Source organism: Leptinotarsa decemlineata, unplaced genomic scaffold (assembly GCF_025532065.1).
Source record: "Leptinotarsa decemlineata unplaced genomic scaffold, Ldec_3_MD MMD2_tig00000505_RagTag_RagTag, whole genome shotgun sequence".
In the NCBI taxonomy this organism is placed as follows: Eukaryota; Metazoa; Arthropoda; class Insecta; order Coleoptera; family Chrysomelidae; genus Leptinotarsa; species Leptinotarsa decemlineata.
The window spans coordinates 5,295,286-5,318,799 of record NW_027412549.1 but is presented as its reverse complement, the minus strand read 5'-3'; the positions used below and the strand labels follow the sequence as shown (position 1 = coordinate 5,318,799).

At 33.1% G+C, this 23,514-nt stretch overlaps 1 protein-coding gene across 3 annotated transcripts in view; it reads right to left on the bottom strand.

The window, feature by feature from the left end:
- pcm (5'-3' exoribonuclease pacman) overlaps positions 1-23,514 on the bottom strand; it is a 54,752-nt gene that overhangs the window by 17,546 nt on the left and 13,692 nt on the right. For all 3 annotated transcript variants that reach the window (XM_074173803.1, XM_074173802.1, XM_074173800.1), the window contains exons 7-16: positions 23,240-23,359; positions 23,061-23,179; positions 11,255-11,447; positions 10,940-11,113; positions 7,711-8,001; positions 7,474-7,637; positions 6,376-6,498; positions 5,163-5,439; positions 1,717-1,864; positions 1,372-1,660 (exon numbers count right to left, since the gene is read on the bottom strand). In XM_074173803.1, the coding sequence (XP_074029904.1) occupies positions 1,372-1,660; positions 1,717-1,864; positions 5,163-5,439; positions 6,376-6,498; positions 7,474-7,637; positions 7,711-8,001; positions 10,940-11,113; positions 11,255-11,447; positions 23,061-23,179; positions 23,240-23,359 (1,898 nt within the window). The remainder of the gene's footprint in view (positions 1-1,371; positions 1,661-1,716; positions 1,865-5,162; positions 5,440-6,375; positions 6,499-7,473; positions 7,638-7,710; positions 8,002-10,939; positions 11,114-11,254; positions 11,448-23,060; positions 23,180-23,239; positions 23,360-23,514) is intronic.

Genomic DNA, 23,514 nt, shown 5'->3' with positions numbered 1-23,514 from the left:
CCAAACCAGAGACAATCTGTTAAGTCTTCCTATCAAGGAGAGTCGTTTTTGGCAATTTGCTACCAACTTAAACGTTGCTCGGTAGGAGCCAAGAGCTTCCAACGCCGCTTAACTGTCAGAAAAGTTTTTATTGACTTATGAGTGAAGTTGGATTCTACCAATATCTCCGCACACAATTCAATAACATAGATTTCCACCTGAAATACAGTCGCACAGGTCCCTAGGCAGGTTGATATCTCTGTCCTGAGTCTGCAACTGAAAACAGCTGCACCAGAGCCTGAAGGTGTTTTTAATCCATCTACTCGGGAAAAGTACTGTATAAGGCAGTTCGTAGTTGACAGTTGGAGGCATAATGTCAGAGGTCATTCCCAGAATGCTGTGGCTTCCAGTGTCAGCCAACAATTTAGAGTACTCTGCATTAGATTACTTCAATTGGCGATGTGCACAAGTCTATATGCTACCAATGGGAAATATTCCTCAATTTGGGTTATTACAGCAAATGCAAGTTTGAACAAAATGAAGTTGAGTTTAATTCATGAGTTTTTCAAATTCACTTCGAAAAGTATTCAAATTGATGTTTCAAGTGTTGGGTTTTAATTTTTAAAGGGATTTGTTTCTAATTCACATATTGGCAACAGCGCCTATATCAAGTTGAAATAATTTATACGTACCAAGATATTCTACTTTTAAAAAGGAAAATTATCTTTATAAATCAACAATTAAGGCAAAATATAAGTTATAGTTCAAGCCACATAAACAACAATTGTTTTGTTATTTATTTATATAGAGGAAGATAGGTTAGGTGCACAAAATGTCATATGTCACAGAATGTCTCGGAACTTGGAACATAAGTAAACAGAACAGCGCGCCTCTGAAATATGTCATCTTTGTTTGTCTCATACAGGTAACAGATTCATTGTCCTTTATTAGCTATAACCGATGTTGCCAAATGGTGAAATGGAAACGAATTCCTTTAAATGTTGAATGCATTATTTCATTCCTCTTTTTAAGTATTTAAATATTTTTTTAAAGAAAAAGGTTGAAATGATAAGTTTAAAATGCGTTGTTTTAGAGCTCTTTTATGAAAACTACTTGATTTTCGTCAGGAGGAACATTCCCCATTTGGACATTGCTCGGTAGGAGCCAAGAGCTTCCAACGCCGCTTGACTGTCCGAGAATATTTTTAATAATTGTGTATGAGGTTAGATTCTTCCAATCTATTCCCACAGAATTCAATAGCGTAAATTTCCGCTTGAAATACAGTCGCATAGGTTCCTAGGCAGGTTGATCCACCTGTGAACCAACAACTATCTGCTCTTAATATAATAATAAAAGAAAGTTTAATGTTCAATTGCAGATTAATGCACTTACTAGTCGTCACCAAAAATCTTCTCTACATTGATATTGTCAAATGAGGGATTGTTAGATAAATGGAAGAAAACTTCTGGAAACTGGTTGGCATAGGATTTTACTAGTTCTCCGGATTTCTCTGTATAATACCAAGTATTACCAATTTTCTTAGTATATCCAGGAATCTCCTTATTCTTTTTATTCATTTTTAAATCCAAACCTATATTAGTATGCTTCATTTCTCCTGAATTATTCTTAAGTGAAATGAATACTGAGCCAGTAATTCTTGAGAAAACATTATTGGAAATGGCTGAAAGTGAAAGGCATGTTCAGGTGAAAATCAAATAACCAGAAAATGGAACTTACCCAATTGACTTGCAATACCGTAGGAAGTCTTGTAACTTCTGGACATTTTATTATACAGTTCTGTTATTTTGCTGAAGTTTGGTTCTTCTAGTACTGACAGTACTATTTTCACCCTACAGCTTTTGTCTGTTTGTATGATATCTTTTACCTGAAATCGTTAAAATATTATTGAATTATTTAGATCTTGATTCATCATATTTGGAAATGTTCAGCATGATTCCAATTAAAATTGAAATATGAGGTATGTTTAGAAAATAACGGGAATTTTAAAATTTTACTGGTTTGGAGAGTCCGATGGTCAATTTTTTTATGATTATGTTGGCATACATGTCTTTGGAGTATGATTAAATTTTCAACTGCATTCATTGTTTATTTTGTGTGGCAGCTGCTAAGGTTATACGTGTTTCTAAGAGCTCATAGTAGCTGTATCAAATTTCGCATAAAAATGAAATATAATCAAAGGCCTTTATTGAGACCGCTATGAGTAAAACAAGAGTTTGACATTAGTATAAGCGTTTTCAAGATGAACGATCGGTGTTATGACCGATCGCCGAATCACAATCAGAGAAGTCACTGATGATTTGCGTGAAGGAATCCGAAAAAAACTACTGGATTTATTATTCACCTGCTCACTCTTCATTGCTTGTTCTTGTTCTTGGAGAAATTGTTGGAAATGGCTGTATACAACTAATGAAATATATTAACAAGAACAATATCCTAATAACAAACCAATCTGGATTTCGAAAGAATTTCTCCTGTGAAACCGCTCTACAACTGACTGTTACCAAGTGGATACAATCAATTGATAAGGGAGAATACGTTGTTGCAGTTTTTTTTGATTTACAAAGAGCATTCGAGACAATTGATAGGAATATCCTTTTAAAAAAATTAGAATTAATTGGGATTGAAGGGGTTGTGCAAAATTGGTTTAAAGATTATTTAAATGATCGACAACAAGTCACAAAGATTGAAAGTGAATTATCCATTCCAGTCACTACAAAGTTCGGAGTGCCCCAGGGAAGTGTACTGGGGCCCTTGTTGTTTTTGATTTACATAAACGACATAAACACATACCACACTAGTGACTTTATCAACTTATTTGCTGACGACACGTTACTATCTATAGCACATAAAGACCTGAAAGTAGCTATAGAAAAGATGAACTCATCTCTAAATCAAATTGAGAATTATTTTTTGGCAAATGAAATGAAATTAAATACTTCAAAAACGAAAGCTATGATTCTTACAAATATAAACAAATAAATATAAATACTCTTTCCCTGTATGCTGATGGTCAGAAACTTGAATTTGTGAAAGAATTCAAATATTTAGGTTTTATGTTGGACAACAGTATGTCTTTTGGTGCACACTATAACTATATGACTAAAAAGATTTCAAAAAAACTATATTTCTTCACTAGAATTTCGAAACACCTTTCTACAAATGCGAAAATAACCGTATATAATACAATAATACATAATACAATAATAATAATAATAATATGATTATTGCAGTACGCTGTTCTACAGTTTTGACCAAAATAAAATTATGTCTCTGCAAAAGTTACAGAACAGAGGAATGAGGGTGGTTCTTGGATGTAATCGTTATGCAAGTATATGCTTTATGCTCAGTGCATTACAGTGGATGTCTATTTGTGAAAGATATTATAGGTCAGCAATGATATTTATTTTTAAGATAACCAATCATATGCTACCTTCTTATTTCGAAGAATTTATCATTTATAGAAATTCCACTCACAATTACACTACTAGACAAAATGACAATTTTCACCTGCCACGATGTAGTTTATCAAACTCCATGAAAATTTTATTATATCAAGGCCTCATTGAATATAACAAACTTCCCCAAAATGTGAAGAATAATAAAAACCTGTTTCAATTCAAAAAAGATTTGACTGATTATATGAAAGGTATCACAATAGAATAGATAGTAAGTGACTCGGTATATATTATGTATTTATGTGTATTATATCCTTACTATGTGTGTCTATATAACATGAAATATTATGTATATTATGTTTGTGTATTAAAATTTTCCAACCAATAAATCATTCATTCATTCATTCAATTTTTAGACAAAAACAATACTGTGTGAAAAACAGATTTTCACATTTTTTTTTCAAGAACTACTTTGATAGCGACAATATGAACGTAGATAAATGAAAAAATATTTTTTCAGAAAACAGAAGTTCACGTTATATTTTTATCATACTTCGTATATGAGTAAATAGATAATTTAATCAAGAAATTTTTTTTTCAAAAAATAAACAGATGTTTTCAAAAAGTGTTTATATCCTTCTTTCACACAATTTTATTCTTTTCACTTGTCTTTCTTTTCGACTATAAAAATAAAAAAGAATGAAGAATCACTAAATTCTGAAAATTGAAATCGATAGGACAGGCACGAGAGGCAGCACTAGTAGTAGGGTCAAATATAAACTATTCACATGTAAAAACAGTGTTATTTACGTAATATTAATTGATTATTTAAAAATATAAATCTTATATAAAAAATTATTTTGTGCTAGTATAATGCCAACAAAGCATTGCTGTTTTGCAAATTGTATGTCGGATAATCGATATCCGGAAGAAAACGTGTTTTTATACCATTTATAAAACCTCATATCAATGAGGTCAGATGTAAGAAATGGATATGCTTCGAGTGCAAAAAACAATGCAAAAAATAAATAAATATTCGTATGTATGCTCTAAACGTGAAATGAATAGTAAATTTTTCATAGTTAATTATCATTGATTAGAATGAGATATAACCTCAATCGTTTATTAAATTATATTCATTTATTGTATTTAATTGAATTTATTTCATTACTGTTAAGTGTTTGAAGTTTAAGTGAATGATGGCTGGAATAAAACTTGGATCAGTATTTTCCAAAATTATATTATGCTAATCTTTAGCACAACGCTCTACATGAACTTTTACAACTTGATTAAACTTATACATAGATGACATTCGACAGACTGGGAAAGTCACACTACCAACCGTAAATTGCTTCATTGTTACCAACAATTACCATCTATATTTGATTCATATTTCACTCGGAAATAAATCTGAAATTCATAATTATTTCAAGTTTCTTTTATTACAGTTTGAATCTACCGCTATTCTTTTACTAGATACTAACTAACTAACTAACTAACCTGTTTATTAATTCACTTTTTTCCAGTCACTTTTAAATTTCGGCATGCAAGCCAACGTTTTAATGTTACAACATTGTTAACCTTTACAGTTGCAAATTTTAGTTTTGCTCCAGGAACAAATTTTTCTGTTAAAAACATTCTTTTTAAATTGTACTTTACCATATGCTTATATGAGGAATAGGCAGTATTTGTCCCTACCGAACTACTAGCGCTGCTAGTGAGTGATTTTTTGTACTTCAGGAAAAAGGTTCATTAAACAAAACTCACCACTCCCTGTGATCCATAATGTGGGTTTGTGATTGAATAACAAATGCTGCCTTTGCGGAAGATTTCTTCAACATCTTTGAAAATCGATTGGTGTGAATCATATGCAGATATATTGAATACAATGGTTTGCAAAGGGTAATGCGATAGGTTTGTGGCAAATTGTTTCTCCAAGGTTATTCTACCGTTTGGAGAGAAAATATATTTTCGACCTATCATGACCTGCACATGAACCAGAACTTTGGTTTCCCCAAAATTTATGCCCAAACGCCTTCGGTAGCTGAAAATTACAGATTGATGACCATAAATTATGCCGGTTATAGCAACTAGTTCAACAATACAAATAGTGTTAGGAATCACACGTTAAAAGATAAGACCTCGTTAGTCCTTAGCTCGCACAAGTTTCTCAACTTCTTAGAGTTGTCGTTCGTATGGGGGCGACAGCTGATTAACGGAAAAACAGACAGAACAGAATAGTGCACTTTACATAATAGTTTAAATTCTAGTAAATATTCTTTGGAAATATCATAATAAATGAAAGAGCACTGAAAATAACGTGTTAAGAAAAACGTGAAAAAAATGGTTATCATGCGAGAAATCAGGGAAGAAATAGAATCGTCAGTTAATTCATCGATAAATAAGTGCCTGAATAGTCTTCTAATAAGAAGGAAACACCCTTTCCTTGTATGATAGGTTGAAAAGTCTGCAAAATACTGGTGCGAGTTCATTTGCGCACTTTTTAAGTACGATGACGGGCACCTCATCAGGACCAGGGCCTTGTTGATATTGAGCTGTTTCAAAATTCGCCTGAATAGACGTCGAAAATTAATTTCCAGCATTGTGGATTCTAGTGTGAGAATAGTGGGACGTGCTTTTCCCAGAAAATCGACTGCGGAGTGGGACGCAAATTGTTCAGCTAGTAGATTTGATTTTTCTATGGCTTTTGTTGCAATGTTGTTGTTGTAGCATAACAATGTCAAGGCACACAATTTCGCTTAAGCATCGATTAATTTGCTGGGTGTTGAAATTAATAACAATACGTCTTGACACAAATACGTTGCTGAAATATTACATCTGGAACTCCGCTGTCGACACCATGAAATAATTATTTCATTTACAATCATCTGGCATTTGAGAAAAGTAGATAACATATTAATTGACATGATAGAACCAATTACCACGAATTGTTCCCTTGTTCTAATTAATCAATACTCACTATTCTGTAATTCCTTGAATTTCCTGACTAAATTGATTTAATGACGGTTGATCTTCTGCATTATATTCACCAGGTCCACCCATACTTATGAACTTTCTTTTGGCATTGGAAATCATGATTACCCTAAAATTTATATGCAAATATTGAGCAGAACAATCTTTTCACTTCAGATGCATTTCAGAGAGAATAAATAAATCAATTTTGAATTAAAAAATCTATTCTTTTGAAAAAATCAATATCGAAATAATTAAAATATTTCCAAAAACAGGGTACCCATTTTTCATAAGTGATTTTTTCTAAATAATTTGGCACTTTACCCGTAGATAAAAGCATATGCAGTGCAACACAGTGAATTTTGTGAATGATAATCATGTTGTTACTACTACTAACCTTAGTTTTGAAATAATTTGAATTTTGATCATTCTACCAGGTTTGGAATGCTATCTTGAACCGGGACAGAAGGGGTTCTTATTGAAACATTACATTACAGACAATAATTGAAAAAACCGACAATCAATTCGTTTGGACAAGAGGAGTTTTCAAGTGAAGATTCCATTCCTACAATGTTCTCTGTGAAAAATTCTGAGAAGATTTAAAAAAATTCAATTGATTTATGACCACAAATATATCATAATAATTCAATGATAAACCTCCAATATTTTACCCAAGATATTCTACATTGAATTATACATTTTCATATAAATCTCAAGAACAAACATTGGTACCTATATTCAAACCTGTTGATCAACCAAAAGGATTTCCTATCTATAAATTTCAAGACCAATTTAGTCAAAGAAATACGGCTAAAAGAAATAAGTCATTACAAAATTCCAAAACAGTTAGATTTCAGAGTTGTTGATTTATATTTTTAGCTTCACCTAATTTTTTCACTTGAAATAATTTTAGAAGCTAACAACACACGTTTCAATCACAAAGAATTTCAAGAAGAATAAATCACATATTTTTTGTATTCTACAACTTCAACTCATATCAAAACTCAACTTTTATTATTCAAATATACACACATATCAGGTTGTTCACAGGTGAAAAGGACACGCTTTTTCAAGTTACCTTGGATTGAAACAGAAGGCTACTTACTTAGCTTCTACAAGATGTGGCCAACCCACAAAGATTGTAGTTCCCAGAAGATCCACTGGGATTGCATCACTAGCAAACTTTTGATTTGGAATTATGGAGATTATCATATTTTCATGTCTGCTTGGAGTTTCAAACACTTTCACATTTGCTGCCATCAATTCTCCCTGTAATTAGAATATTTCAATAAATGAAACGGATCTTTGTAACCAGCATCTATCATGATAAAAAAAGTTGAACCTTGTATTTCAAATGTTTCATAGTTGGGAATCCCGGATAAAAAACATTCATCTTGACACCGGGATATGCACCCTTCACCAATTTCTCTTTGGGAATTCTGATGTCACTGTACAACATTTTTTTGACTTCAGTGTAATTATGAGGAAGTTCAGGAAAATAATCGGGAGCGGCATAACGTCCTTGATCTCTTGGAGTATACATATAGATCAGCATCGGCCCATGGGAGTTCCTATTCTTTTCTTCAGTGGTAAGCTTATCATTACAGTAACTCATAGCTTCAAGCAGGAGATTCTAGAAAAATTAAAGTAATTGTAGAGAATGTTGCATCTCACTAGTTTTAAGATTTGTCGCCCAATGAAGGTTTCTGTCACGTAAATGTCACGATAGTTTCAAGTAGTTATTGAACCGAAACATATTCATTTGTCACATATAGTCAGTGATCATACTTGAAGACTGGCTATAAATCAAATCATCTAAAAGAACAATTCGTTCAGGCCAGTCTCAACGACCTATACAGTAGGTTAATGGACTGACACCTATCAGAAAATAACTACTCCCCTGGCTAATACCACGAGGGGCGTTGGTTTATATTCCTCAGGTGTCGGTACAGGATTCTTCACTGAAGTTATTCCTGCATATGCTGTTGGCGATACAACTGCTGCATTAGATTTTCAATTATTGGAACACACTTGCAGACCGGTTTTGGGCTGTTTGGCCACTCGTCAGTGCAAGGTAGTGTATATCATCAACATAAAGTCGATGATTTCCGATAATTGAAAATCAAATTCCTTCAGAGTATCAATCCTCGAACTAAGCTGAAGCATACAACAAACAACAGGTTTGTCGTCGCCCCATCTGCCTGTGAACGAGGTAACCAACTGCATATCCAAAATTTGACCAATTGTTCGTATAAGGAAAGAAATCTTTTCACATATACTCAGTGGGCATACTTCAAGACTGGCTACAAATCAAATCATCTAACGAACAATTCGTTCAGGCCAGTCTCAACTCCCTACATAGTAGGTTATTGAACTAACACCTATCAGAAAACAACTTCTCCCCTGGCTAATACCACGAAGTGCAAGGTAGTGTATATCATCAACATAAAGCCACTGACGAGTGGCCAAACAGCCCGAAACCGGTCTGCAAGTGTGTTCCAATAATTGAAAATCTGTTGCGGCAGTTGTATCGCTAACAGCATATGCAGGAATAACTTCTGTGAAGAATCCTGCACTGATACCTGTCGGATACAATTCAACGCCCTTTGTGGTATTAGCCAGGGGAGTTGTTGTTTTCTGATAGGTGTCAGTCCATTAACCTACTGTGTAGGGAGTTGAGACTGGCCTGAACGAATTGTTCTTTTTAGATGATTTGATTTATAGCCAGTCTTCAAGTATGCCCACTGACTATATGTGAAAAGTTTTCTTTCCTTATACGAGGAATTGGGCAAATTTTGGATATGCAGTTGGTTGCCTCGTTCACAGGCAGATGAGGCGACGACAAACCTGTCATTTGTTGTATGCTTCAGCTTAGTTCGAGGATTGATACTCTGAAGGAATTTGATTTTCAATTATCGAAAATCATTGACTTTATGTTGATGATATACACTACCTTGCATTGACGAGTGGCCAAACAGCCCGAAACCAGTCTGCAAGTGTGTTCAAATAATTGAAAATCTATTGCAGCAGTTGTATCGCCAACAGCATATGCAGGAATAACTTCTGTGAAGAATCCTGCACTGACACCTGTCGGATATAATTCAACGCCCTTCGTGGTATTAGCCAGGGGAGTAGTTGTTTTCTGATAGGTGTCAGTTCATTAACCTACTGTGTAGGGAATTGAGACTGGCCTGAACGAATTGTTCTTTTAGATGATTAGATTCATTTGTGAAACAAGAAATGATAATAAAAATATAAATCAAAAACATAGTTCACTTGAAAGCTAAATGTAAATCAAAACATCAAACCAGAGATTACCTTCAATTCTTCTAAAACATTTCAGTTGAAGTGTCAAAAACATTCAGATTTACATAATTAGCTAAACGTTACATATGAGAACGAGGGCTGAAATATGTATAATTTGTTCTTGGCTCTGGGCAGCAAACTGAACCAGAAGGGATTTAAACAAAGAGAAAAGATCTAAGTGTGAAGGGTGGGCAGATTTATAATAAATCAAATATCAGAAAAATTTGTTAGTTTCAACTGAAAGTTGTAATTCGAGAAATTTATTTTTTACACACTCAAATAAACTGATATAGGCTTCATAATTAGGACACCAAGTGTTCGACATTCAATAACAATAACAATAATGCTTGAAAGGTATTTCAATTCTTTAAACAACTTTTACTATTTCGAATTTGGAGTTGTGGAGTTATTGACATATGAATTGGAGACTAGGAAAAATTATTATTTGTAACTTTGCAACCAAAATAAAATTAAACGATTAAGGATGATTAAATGGAAACAAGAACATTTACTAATATTCAGGTTCATACACCGGATAGACAACTGACTTAGATTATTTTTTAGTTATGATGTACTTCACTATGCTTTTGAAAAGTAACCAAAATATTTTTTGATAAACCAGAAGGTTGATAACAGTTAATTTTCCTTTACAAAACCCATGCCTCTCTTCAAAGATAATGTTTTTGCTATGCCTTCAATTATTAGGGAAGTATTGGACAGAATGTACAGGAGATAATTAATTGTACAGATACTTTTCTTTGAGAAAATGTTATGCCATCCGGATAACAGGAGTAGTTAGAATTGCTATTGCTATTAACTCCATAGTCAAATAGCCATATTCTATATAATTGATTTCAACTTGGTTCGTAAAGTTAAGAACATGATTACCTCATTTAATGTTACTAAAGACACCAGAGAAATGTCCTGCAAATAAATCAACACCTTTCATTCCATTGTTAGCCATGCTTTTAAACCATTTATGATGGGTACATGTATTCCTTATTTGTTTTCAAAATAAGTCTGATGACTAAACAACACATTTTCTAGCTAATATCATGAAAGCTTTGAATTACACCCAACAGACATTTGTGCAAATTTCCTGACAGAAGACATTTGTGAAAATGCTTCTTGTATTTTCCTGTTTATACCATGAATTTAAAACCGATAAAATACATGAACTATCTGAATCATAAAAATTTCATGGACAATTTTGGAGTGACTGAATATATTTTGGTTGATGACTAATTCATTAATTTTCAATTTACCTCATCGATAAAAGGCACCAATACAACTGCCTCCCAGTCTTGCTTCTTTCCATTCAAATCAGTCTGGAAATCATCAGGATAATATTTCTTTATTAGTGAATTTTCTTCTGTCATCAGCTCATGATAACAACGAGGAAGGAGGTTTTTGCTAGCAGTTGGAAGAACACCCAGTAGCTAAAAAAAGGTGAGATTAGTACTGGAAAAATCATATCTCCATAAAACTGATTCAATTCGTTTATGAAAAGTTTAATGAAATAATAATATTATGGAATAAAGAAATGACTGTAGGAAAATATAGAAACTTCATTTCCTCACTTGTTCATAAGGCAAGAAAGGTTTGCCTAGGTCGAACTCTATTTTCAAATTAGAGAATCCCTTTATGTCTGATATGTAAGGGGCATAATGATGTGGATAATACCATGACCAAGAACAGCAACCATTATAATAGTAATTCAAATTCCATTGTATGGCTCTCACATACCCCTCGGCTTGGTCTCTCATGACTTCTCTGAAAGAAAATAATTATTTCCCTATAGTAGTAGTCATTCAAATTTTTATCAATTATAGCTGAATATAATACAATATTAACATGACTTGACTAATATAAGTGTCACATATACAATGAATTTTAGTTTATGAAAGTAGATTAAAACAAACTCAATGAATATAGTTTGAATAAATCTAAAAAAGACGCTTTTAAAGAACATCAAACTAAAAAGTTAAAAATACCTTTTTTAAATGGGATTGAAACAATGAACGAAACATATTAGTATTATTGTGAAAAAAGCGACGGGCGCTTGATATAAAAAAAAATGGCACAAAGCACCCACGCTTTTTTCACAATAATACTAGTATTTTCCTTCGTTACTGTTTTAAGCTTATTAAAAAAAAAATATTTTCAACTTTTTAGTTCGATGTTCTTTAATAGCGTATTTTTAGTTTTTTCAAACTATATTTATTTTTTATTTTTTAGTTTCGTATGCTATGAAAGCGTGTTTTTTTATACTTTTTAAACTATATTTATTTTATCTAAACTTTGGGATCAATCAGCCGTATACTGTTTAGAAAAAATACCATCTATATTTTCCGATTCCAGAGGAGCCTGAAAGTTAGCTACCAAGTCCAAGGACGGCAGCAGGCGCGCGTGTTATAAAAAAAATACTTTTTTCAAATGAAGAAATACATGTAAAGTGGGTTCGAATTATATCAAAGAGGCTACGTACAGCGATCTGTCCGCGAATAGATCAAGCAATAATGTCGATAATTTTGTCAAATACAGATCCCGAGCATTAAAACGGGAATAAATATGAAATGAAAAGGAGAGTTACAAACAAACAAACATACATACAAACAGGTGAAGCTAATAAAACCGTGTTAAAAAGAGGTCTATTGGAGAGACCACATGATAAAAATGCATTAATATATAGTTCGAAAACACCGACAAAGAATGCGAAAATACCGCCAAAAGAACCGCTCGATATTTTTTCTGATATTACGTTTGAGATAATATTAATAGGCGTCGGACTGGGAGTATTAATATAAATTTTCCATTGATATTTTCTGTATGATGAGATCATTTAAATATGGTGAAAACTAATTTTGTTTAAATATTTTATTTTGGGAGGGACACTGGAATTAATGAAGTCGGCCCGGAGCGCCAATTAATTTTTATTGTTGTTGTTTTTATTTTTATCATTGTAATATTAAATAGTCATTTATATTTGAAATAGTTTTTTATTATTCAGAATTGTTACCTTCTACAGATCTATAAAATAATCAGAATATTGAATTTACAAATGTAGAAAGGGCAAAAAGTTACTGCATTTGATAAATTAGCTTTTTGAAAAAAAAATCAAATTTGTCATTAACTTGAATTTGAAAAATTTTGCATATTAAAAGAAATATGTATCATCTGGTGACGTTTGAAAGACTCTATCCATTTTCTTCATCCAACCTATTTGAATCAAAACATTATAATTTATAGTTATGATTCGTCTCTTGATGTAAATGAATTTGATATTATTATTATCATTGACACTGATAATATCAAATTGATCGTCGGTATGATAATAAAGATGGATAAAGTATTCGAAATATCACCAGATAAGTATACAAATAGAATATATTTCCGCGGTTAGAAATTTGAACATCTGCCTTCGAGTCGAACCGCGTTCAAAATTTTGCGCTGTTCGACGTTTCGGCTTCGACTTTGACATTTTCAGGAAGTAGAAAAGTGTGGCTGCACTGAGAGATACACTTTATATATTCTTGTTGGTTTGGAAATGAAGATTCATATTCCTTATTGGACTTTATAGTTGATTCAGAAACAATTTTATAGATTTAATGGGAATACTTACTTCAAATAAGACATTGCGAAAATTTTAATCTGAAAACAGTCTACAAGGATTCGTTGAGTGATTCTTCACTGGATAAATCAATTTTATTAGAATTGATGACTACTGGAATAATTTTTTCTGATAATGAGTCTATGCGATCATCCAGATCCCACATCTCTGCTTCGATTCTGATTGTTTTGTTGATACATTTTTCTCAAGCTTTTCGGTCGACTGTTTCCAGAGCACTGTATAGGTATTTCTTTACTTCACACAGCTTGAAGGTCTCATTATTCCTTGCAATGAATCCTTTAACTTGAGTCCAAACCAACTCTATTGGATTCAATTCACAGTGATAAGGCGGAAACCGAAGAATCGACATTCCTTTAGTCTTCGCCATCTCATCGGTGACATACCTGACAAATTTTGACTTATGACGTTTAGCCAAGTTGAGGAGCTCCGCTTTTAACATGGTCAATTCAAAAGGAATAGCTTTTATTTGTAACCACTCAGTAATATCTGCTTTCTTCCAACACGACGTCGGCAGCTTCTTGACTCGCTTACTGTGATAACTTGCATTATCCATTACTATTACGGATCCCTGCGGAAGGTTCACAAGTATGTTTTTAAACCATTCTTCGAATACTGTGAGATCCATTTCTTGATGATAATCCCCATTTTTCTTCGATTCAAACACCATCAATCCATCTTTCACGAATCCTTCACTGCTGCCTATGTGAGTGATGATAAGACGACGACCTTTTCCAACTGTAATTTTCAAACCAGTGGACCAACCTTCCATAAAGGCTTGTCTTCCACTTTTGATGTTATGATCTTGCCAAACCTTCGAGACAGTATGACCCTCATTGATCCATGTTTCATCCAAATGAAAAATAGATTCACCTAGTGCTCTGGCTTTCTTTATTTCCCTCAAATAGTTTCTTCTCCATTCTACAATCTCTGATTTTTCTATTAACATACTCTTTCTATCTTGCTTTCCAAGATAGAAAGAGTTCTTCTTATATCAGGAAAAAACTGTCTTCACGAATAACTGACAAAACTTTATTTAATGTAGGTATTTCGTTTTTTATTCCAAAAGAGTGTACTGTTCTCCTAATAGAATTCTTCACTTCTTCATCGATAACCAAACACTTTCTACCAGTGGATACTTTCGGCTCGAAAAAGTTGTTGTTTTCCTTGAGAATTCTAAAAATTGTCGATCTATTGACACCGGTCATACTCGCGCATTTTTGCACTACTTCCTCCTTACTTTTCATTTCGGGCAGATATTGTATTCTTAAAGAATTATATACATTCATAACAATTGTTTTTTCATTTATATTTAATGGTGACAATTTCGGACTCTTCACGATTCCCAAACAACTAGCTTCCATGTTGTATAGCTGTTTATTCAACGCGCTCTCGGAGTAAACTGAAGAATATCACGAATAACCCTGTTAAAAAGCCAAGTCGGTCTTATTGACGGGTGCGATGTGTCTGTTGACAGTATAATTCAAAGGAATATATATTTATACCGCCTTCAATCCCCTTCAACTAAATACCAATTTGTTAGAGAATGTCTTGGTTACTACTGGACATATTTGACAGTACTGAGAGAAGCCGAGCAACAAGTGCTCCACAAATCTGCGAGTTTTTACTAGTAACAATATACTTTATTATCTCATGTTGTATATCAAAAAAAAGTATATTGAGCAGTGAACCTATTGCAAGAAAATCAAAAGTGATTTAATCCTTCATGGATCAGTTATTATAGATTTTGTGCATAAGGTGGATCCACCTAAATCAAAGTGTGTGCAAAAAAAACGCTGATAAGTGAGTATTTATTGTCTATAAAAAGTGCGGACATAGGATATATTTTTATTGACTTTAAAGTAATTGTAAACATCTGCCAGTGGCGTACAAATTTACACAACTGGAGCGTAAATTCAAGTGCTGCAAGAAAGACTTTGTACAGTGCCTGTAGGCAAGTTGAAACATTGACGCTTTCGGTATTAAGAGGATAAGGACTAGTTCTCAATGACATCAAACTTCAAATGCTGCAAGAACAAAGAGTGTCAAAATGTCTGCTGTATCCAGTGCTTCAATATGTTCCACGCAAGCTGTATCGACCAGATGAAAAAGTATACATTAATCGAAGGTTCGAAATTACTTTGCTCAAAAGAATGTGCCAAAAAGAAGCATACAGAGGAAGAACGGGTTAGTGCTATGGAGGAAGCTATCCAAAATTTAAAAAGGCAGGTAGAGGAAAGAGATGCCACAATTGAGATAATGGAATTAGAGTCGGAGAAAAGTATTAATAGTTTATCTGAAGAGCTGAACAAAATAAAAAATGATAATAAAGAAAAAGAAAATCATATTCAGAAATTAAAACGAGCTTCTTCAGATTTTCATGACGAAGCAATAAGTGTAGAAGAGGATCTAATAAAGAAACTGAGGGAAAAAGACTGTATCCTAGCTGAATTGAAGAATAAAAAGCTGCTCATTGAACAGGAAAATAGAAGATTTCAAGAAGACTTGGATAAAATGACGAAACAAATAGCTGGATTCCAACTGGAAATTGAAGAATTATCTCAGATCAAAAATAATATGATGATTTCCATTGAGTGCCTCTCACAAGAAAGAGAAGTTAATCTTAGGGAAATTACTGAACTAAAAAATGAAAAGTGCATTCTACATGCCGAAAACTCCAGTAGCAAATCAACGAGGATGGCGAGTGAAATTTTCGGGATGAGTAACATGATGGGTGAAAATAATTACATCTCTAATGAAAAAATGGAAACTTTAATTAACAATAAACAAAATAATCAGGTTAATATAAATCACCTTCATAATGATGATGTTAAATCAGATAAAGGGAAAATACTAATTGTATCAGGATCCTATGGTAGAAATCTAGCAATTGCTCTGAATAGGCAAATGCAAGGAAACTACCTCACCCAGGCAATATTAAAGCCCAATGCACCTGACGCAGCACTGGCTGAAACAGCTATAAAAAACACAAAACATTTTACAAAATGTGATTTGGTAATCTTATGACCCAAAAAGTTAACTCAAAACATCAAAAACAATTTACTCAATAATCTAAAAAACACCAACACCATCATAATTTCAGAGCCTTATAATTACAAACTCAACAGCTACTTGAATGAATGTGTCTATTATAACAATCTAGCCTTATTAAAAGCACTGCATCAAGACAATCTCCAAAGACATTTCCATGAATGCAACAGTATTCTCCGAAAATCAAACTTCATTCGAAGGGGCTATGAAACAAGTCTCAATAATAAAGGTACATACTTCCTATCAAAAGCAATAAAAGCTCATATGGAAAACTATTTTGGGTTAAATAAAATCGAACCAATGTCATCCTCACTAGAAGTAGGATTCACGTGCGAAAACGAGGCACCATATCAGTTTCGTCTTTCCACAATATCAACAGTACAAGAAATGAGGTCTGCAAGAACTTCTGAGGACCCTTCTTTTTTAGGCGCAGCAAGGAAACGAGGATCAGAGTATTGTCCTTAAACATTCAATCATTAAGACACAAGACTGATGAACTATTATTATTGTTAGCTGAATATGAATATCCGGATATAATTCTTTTAACTGAACATTGGTTGAAACTGGAAGAACCAATATTTCTACCTCAGTATAGCTTGATTTCAAAATATTGTCGCTTTAACTCAATTGGTGGAGGCACCCTTGCCTTATTTAAGTTCTAATTTCTTCAAGGTTGACGAATTGGATCATTTAATTATAGAAAGAGAGTTTGAATTCTCAATTATAAGATTTGCTGAATTAAATCTTTTTGTAATATGTGTATACAGACCCCCTACATCTAATGTAACAAATTTTTTGAAGGGATTGGAGGTTCTTCTAGATCAGCTTTCCTTATATGCATCCTTACTTCTTACAGGTGATTTTAATATAAACTTTTCTGATACAACATCTACAAATACTAAGTTATTGCTTAACTTATTGACATCGTTTAACCTTCATATGCACGTAGACACCCCTACAAGAATCTCTAATTTCTCTTCCACGATTATTGATTATTTATGTACAAATATTAATGCCATTGAATGTATGGTTGTAAATTCTGGTTTATCGGACCATGAAGCCATTTTGTGTAATTTATCATTCGAGAGAAACGTCAACAAAAAGTATTTACGACGAGGAAGACTTTTCAGTAAACACAACTATAATAAGTTTGCCCAACTTTGTGAAGAGTCTGACTGGAATAACGTCCTACATTTTGAGGACCCCCTGAGTGAATTCCATAAATTACTATCTGTGAATTTCAATTGTGCATTTCCCATTCGAAATTTAAAAAACAAAACCAAAAAACCTTGGATTACAAAAGGTATAAAAGTATCTGCAAAAAATATGCGAGCACTGCATCACATTCGAAAACATGGAAATATCGATAATACTGATTTCAGGAACTATTTTAGTAAGTATAGGAATATATATAGAAAAGTAATTAAAAATGCCAAAAATATGTATTACTTCAACAGAATTGAACACTCCAAGAATAAACAAAAAGAAACATGGAATATTATCAATGAATTGAGAGGAAAGCATATGACCGAGTCAATAAAACCAACTCTTAACTCAGATGAATTGAACTCATTTTATTGTTCTGTGGCAACTAAACTAGCTGAAAAAATCATTGTGAAAAACGACCCAATGTCGTACTTGAAGAATATTACAGTAACTTCTACTTTCTTCTTCGCACCTACGGATATCTATGAAATAAAAGAAATGTTTGGTGAAATCAAAAATAAAAATTCGGTGGGGTGGGATGCCATTTCCTTAAAAATTCTGATAACTCTTCCTGAAAGGGCTTTGAGTGTGTTGGCGGAGGCAATAAATTTCTCATTCTCTAAAGGTATGTTCCCATCGTGTCTGAAAATTGCCACAATCATTCCTCTACATAAAGGAGGCGATCTTGACAACCCAGCTAATTTTAGGCCAATTGCTTTGCTACCCGTCTTGTCTAAAATTATAGAAAAACTGGTAAAAAAACGAGTAATATCCTTCCTCGAGAAAAACAAGGTGATAAATTTATTCCAATTTGGCTTTCAGTCTTCAAAAGGTACACAAGACGCCATATTTTCACTCATGGAAAACCTGTACACCAATCTGAATGACAGAGAATCTGCGGCGGCCATGTTTTGTGACCTAACCAAAGCCTTCGATTGTGTAGACCACATGCTGCTTCTTCGCAAGCTGGAAGTTTACGGATTTAGAGGATCGGCATTACTTTGGTTTGAGACGTACCTTTCTCATCGGCGGCAGAATGTTCTATTAGATGGAATTTCATCAGAGGAACGCTTCATTGACAGTGGGGTTCCACAAGGTTCCGTTTTGGGACCGGTGTTGTTTCTCATTTATGTCAATGACTTGGTCCATGTTAACATAAGTGGTAAATTCACATGTTTCCATGACGCCACCACTATCCTCTGGCATAGCAATACTTGATCAAATTATCGTCGACATAAGAACGGTTAAAGAGTGGTGTGATTCCAATTTCTTATCATTGAACATCGATAAAACAAAGGTGATCACGTTTAGATGTAACATAGGGGAAGTACACTTGGAAAATGTAAAAATTGAAAATTTGGAGAAAAACAAATTTTTAGGGCTCTTCATTGATGAAAATCTAAAATTTGATTTCCATGTCGACTACTTATGTAAAAGACTAGCAGCAGGATGTCATGCAGTGAGAGTTGTTGCAAGAGAGTTGGACACTACTATCACAAGATCAGTTTATTTTGCACAAATTGAATCCTATTTACGTTATGGAATTTGTTTCTGGGGAAATTGTGCAAAATTTCGTTTCAATATGGTATTCCCTCTACAAAAAAGAGCCATCAGATATTTATGCAAGGCTAGCTACAGGGATTCATGCCGCCCATTATTTGTGAAGCAAAAAATTCTGACCTTAGTATGTCTTTTTATTTTGGAAACAGTGTGTCTTATCCACAAAAAATATAAAAATCAATTTGGGAACACCGCAACTTATAGTACACGTCAGTCTTACTCCGTTTCCCTTCCCACACCTTCTCTAGCCCTTACACAAAATTCTATTATTTTCAATAGCAAGAAGTTATTTAACCACCTTCCCATTAATTTAAGGCGAATATATAATGGAAAGAAATTCAGAAAGAAAGTGAAAGAATACCTTGTTGGGAGGCCCTATTATAGTGTGGACGAATTCTACCAAGGCTCTATCGAATAATTGACATGTAGCTTTGTGTAAACAAGTTATTGAAACCAACACAAAATGGCTATCAATGTTCATTATGTAGAATTATATATTTACGTTTACTTAATATTCATAAATTCATGTACTTATATTTGTAGCTGTTCAGCTGGACTTAATATTGTTCTGTCCATATACTCTGCTCCGGTGTTTAAGCATTATTTTATAGTTTATATTTGTTAATTGTCCCTTATACATGTTTTACTTTACTAGACTTTGCCAATAAGATGTTTATATCTTGGGTAATAAAGCATATTTTGATTTGATTTCATTTGAACATTTGTCATAGTAGATTTGTTATTTTGTTTTTAATGAATGATATTTTTCAAGAATAAATATTGTATTTTCGTCATATAAATTCATTTATTCAATTCATTGAGAGTAAATAATTTGAATGCAGTATGCCTATGGCACTAAAATATATATATAGATATACTGCTGTAGTCTCTCTCATTTGTGAACAGATTATAGAATACTTATTATGAATTGAAAGTCGAATTTCTTGAAACACATGTCATCTACAAAAAATGGAAAAGAGGCAGATCAAAGATTTGCAAGGGTGCAATTCAGAGTTGTGTTTTTTAGATCATGAAATATAGTTCAAGTAAACGGGTTATATATTTGATAAACAGTCGAAATTTTATTATTACTGCAGTTGTTGCAGATTTTCTTTGTATACAATAGATTTTGCCCGCAATTATTTCCATGTGAACTACAGAATACAAATAATTCTCCAGTGTAGATTCCGATTCTGTGATTATATTAGGATAAAAAGTAGGTAATGTTAGGTTAGGTCAAAAGTGAGTGGGTCTATTCGACCTCCACCGCAACCTGCAAGGGTGGTGGTAACAGGCCTCCTCACAGTGACTTGTGAGGAGGTCTGTTAGAGATCGTAGTTCATCCCTACTGTATACCAACAACTGGTTTAAAGCTTCGAAGGGTGAATGACGCCTTGGAGTGACCCAATCCTGGAAGATTTTGCCAGAAGTCTTTTTGCCATCCAGGTGTTCAATGTTTATTTGGCAAACCCTAAAGCGATGCCAATGACAGGTTCTGACCCGATAAAGCTACTGCAGCACCCTCCTTCGTTAGGGAGTCAGCAGCCTCATTGCCTTCCAGGCCAGTGTGGCCAGGAATCCAGACCAGAGACAATTTGTTAAGTCTTCCTATTGAGGAGAGTCGTTTTTGGCAATTTGCTACCAATTTAGACGTTGCTCGGTTGGAGCTTCCAACGCTGCTGTTAATATTTTTTTCTTCCAGAGGATCCAGTCCTCTATACTGAAGGAAAAGTACTGTGATGAAATTGTATCCTTAGTTAATTTAAAAGTGAATAGACAGCAATGAGATTTTTTAATACTGTTTCTTTCAACTAATTCTGTTTTTTTTTCTCTCCAATCACTTGAGTGTTAAGAAATGGAAATATTCTCAGCTGTACGCCAATTGCTATTAGGTCCAAAAAAACCATTTGCTTGATTTTAGTTCATATGTATATGTTTATTGGAACAATATATAATATTGTTTCGTTTTTACTTTATATTTTGATTATGCTTTTATGTTATACAATTTTTGTTTTTTTAATATCGTATTTTTAAATTTTGATCAGGACTACAGTTAAATAAATAGCTAGATATACATTATTGCCCCAAAACATCAAGTTCTTATTGACAAACTGAGAAAAATCAAAATGTATAATAATAGAAAATTCCCAAGCACATAATTTGAATATAACAAAGATACATAACATTTATCACAGCAGAGTTTCATTGTAAAATTCTAGTAGGCTATAACACCTACGATTTTTTCTGAAGAGCTTCTAACAAATTCCCTCAGTATTTTATATGAGGTGATTATGTAACTTCTGCTTTCATGAAGTGGTGAAGTTTTGTTCAGGGGCAGAAAGAAAATTTTTTTTTATATTTGTCGCGTATTGCAGTTTGAAGAACCAGGAGATTCTTCTTGATTGTATTTCTTTCAGATCAAGTACACAGATTTCATAATAAAAATATATGTTACTCTCAAAATTCCTCTTCTTACAAAGAGTGTTCTAGATGATTCCCACCGTTCTTCCTTGTATAAATAACACAGAGCTCATTTTCGCGAAATAAACATTGAATGGAAAAAATGTATTTAGAATTTTTGCTATGGATAAATTTAGTTAATTTGCAACGACTCTGAATGTCAACTGTAATCGATACACAGTGAAAGTACTGAAACGATTGTTATAATGATTCTTATTTACAAAGCATTATTATTACACAAAGCATATTACAAAGCATTATTCAGAAGTAATGGCTACTTTTTATCCAAATATACTCACGTGGGAACGGCTCTGGGAGGGTGAATGAGATAATTCAAATATTATTTTAACAAGCTATATACTATTAGGTATTGGTCAACCACTGTTATTCATAATATTATTATGTTTACTTCTTTCTACACTCTTGTAAGCATCTAGATGCCTGGTGTTGTTAACTTGTCTAACTAATCTTAATGAACTAAAGTCTATGGAATGGTTTTGTTGCAAAATGTGATGAGCGACTGCTAATTTTTCTGGTCTTCCATATTTTAGGCGTGCTATGTGTTTTTTATATATTATTTTGATAGATTTTTTTGTCTGTCCATAATATTTTGCATCGTAGTCCTTACATTTCTGTTCAATCTGTTTAAAATCTGTTTTTCCGTTAATCAGCTGTCGCGCCCATACGAACGACAACTCTCAGAAGTTGAGAAACTTGTGCGAGCTAAGGACTAACGAGGTCTTACCTTTTAACGTGTGATTCCTTACACGTAAACTCCAGACTTTGGATTTTCTAAAAGGCTCTGTAGTGTATGACTTGTTTTAAATACCACCTTCATACCTCAAAAATATTTCCAAAAATCATTGTGTATTGGTGGTATGGAACTCAGATATATTTATCTTGGCTTTCATCGTTTCTAAAAGTCGAGATTTCGTTCTTTCTTAACCTGAACTTTTTCTTCCTTATAATATCCAATACCCCACTTAGCACACCTATAATATGGAAGACCAGAAAAATCAGCAGTCACCCATCATATTTTGCAACATTCATTCCATAGACTTTAGTTCATTAAGACATATTGTTTCTAGAATAAATGTAGAAATAAATAATATTATGAATAACGATGGTGGACCAATATCTAATAATATACTATATAGCTTGTTGAAATAACATTTTTATCGTCAGATTTTCCTGGCTATTAGATAAGGCCACATCATAGAATTAATACAAGACTAGTAGATAAGGCAACATTGTAAAATTAATTTAAGACAATTAAGACACTGTTACCTAGCAGAGATAACTATGGTATAAATAAGGACAATATTGTATGTATATTTAGTTTAATCTTCCTCTTGGAGATGATCACCTGGTGATCGAAACACGTGTTAAGGTGTTAAAAATAACGGTTTGGTGTTGGGATAAAATCCACTACTTTTTGTAAACATAATCATAATACAATTATAATATATAGATTAACTTACGGTGTAACTTGCTTGTATTCCAATTTATTTCTGTAATATTCTCTTTTGTAATTGATGAAAGCTTCATCTTCTTCAGACTGACTCGTTTCAGTTTCCTCATCTTCATCAGAAATGGCAAACTGTAAAATATTGAAGCAATATTTTGAAATAAACACCTGACATTTCAGATTCTAACTCACTGTTTCAGTTTCTTTTATTAAAGCTGCCAAACCACTATCTCTGGGATGTTCTGATTCGAGAGATTCTGAAGGTTCGTTGCTTTCATTTTCATCTTCAAGCTCTTCCCCATTCAGATTTGTCTGGAAAAAGATATGTTCAGTCATGTAAATGTGAATATACATATGAAAAACAATCAAGTGTAAAATTACAACGCTGTATTCAAAATGAAAAAGAAATGTGACCCTTATGGCAATTCAAACAATTTTTAAAATATGAAAAGTGATTTCCCAAAATA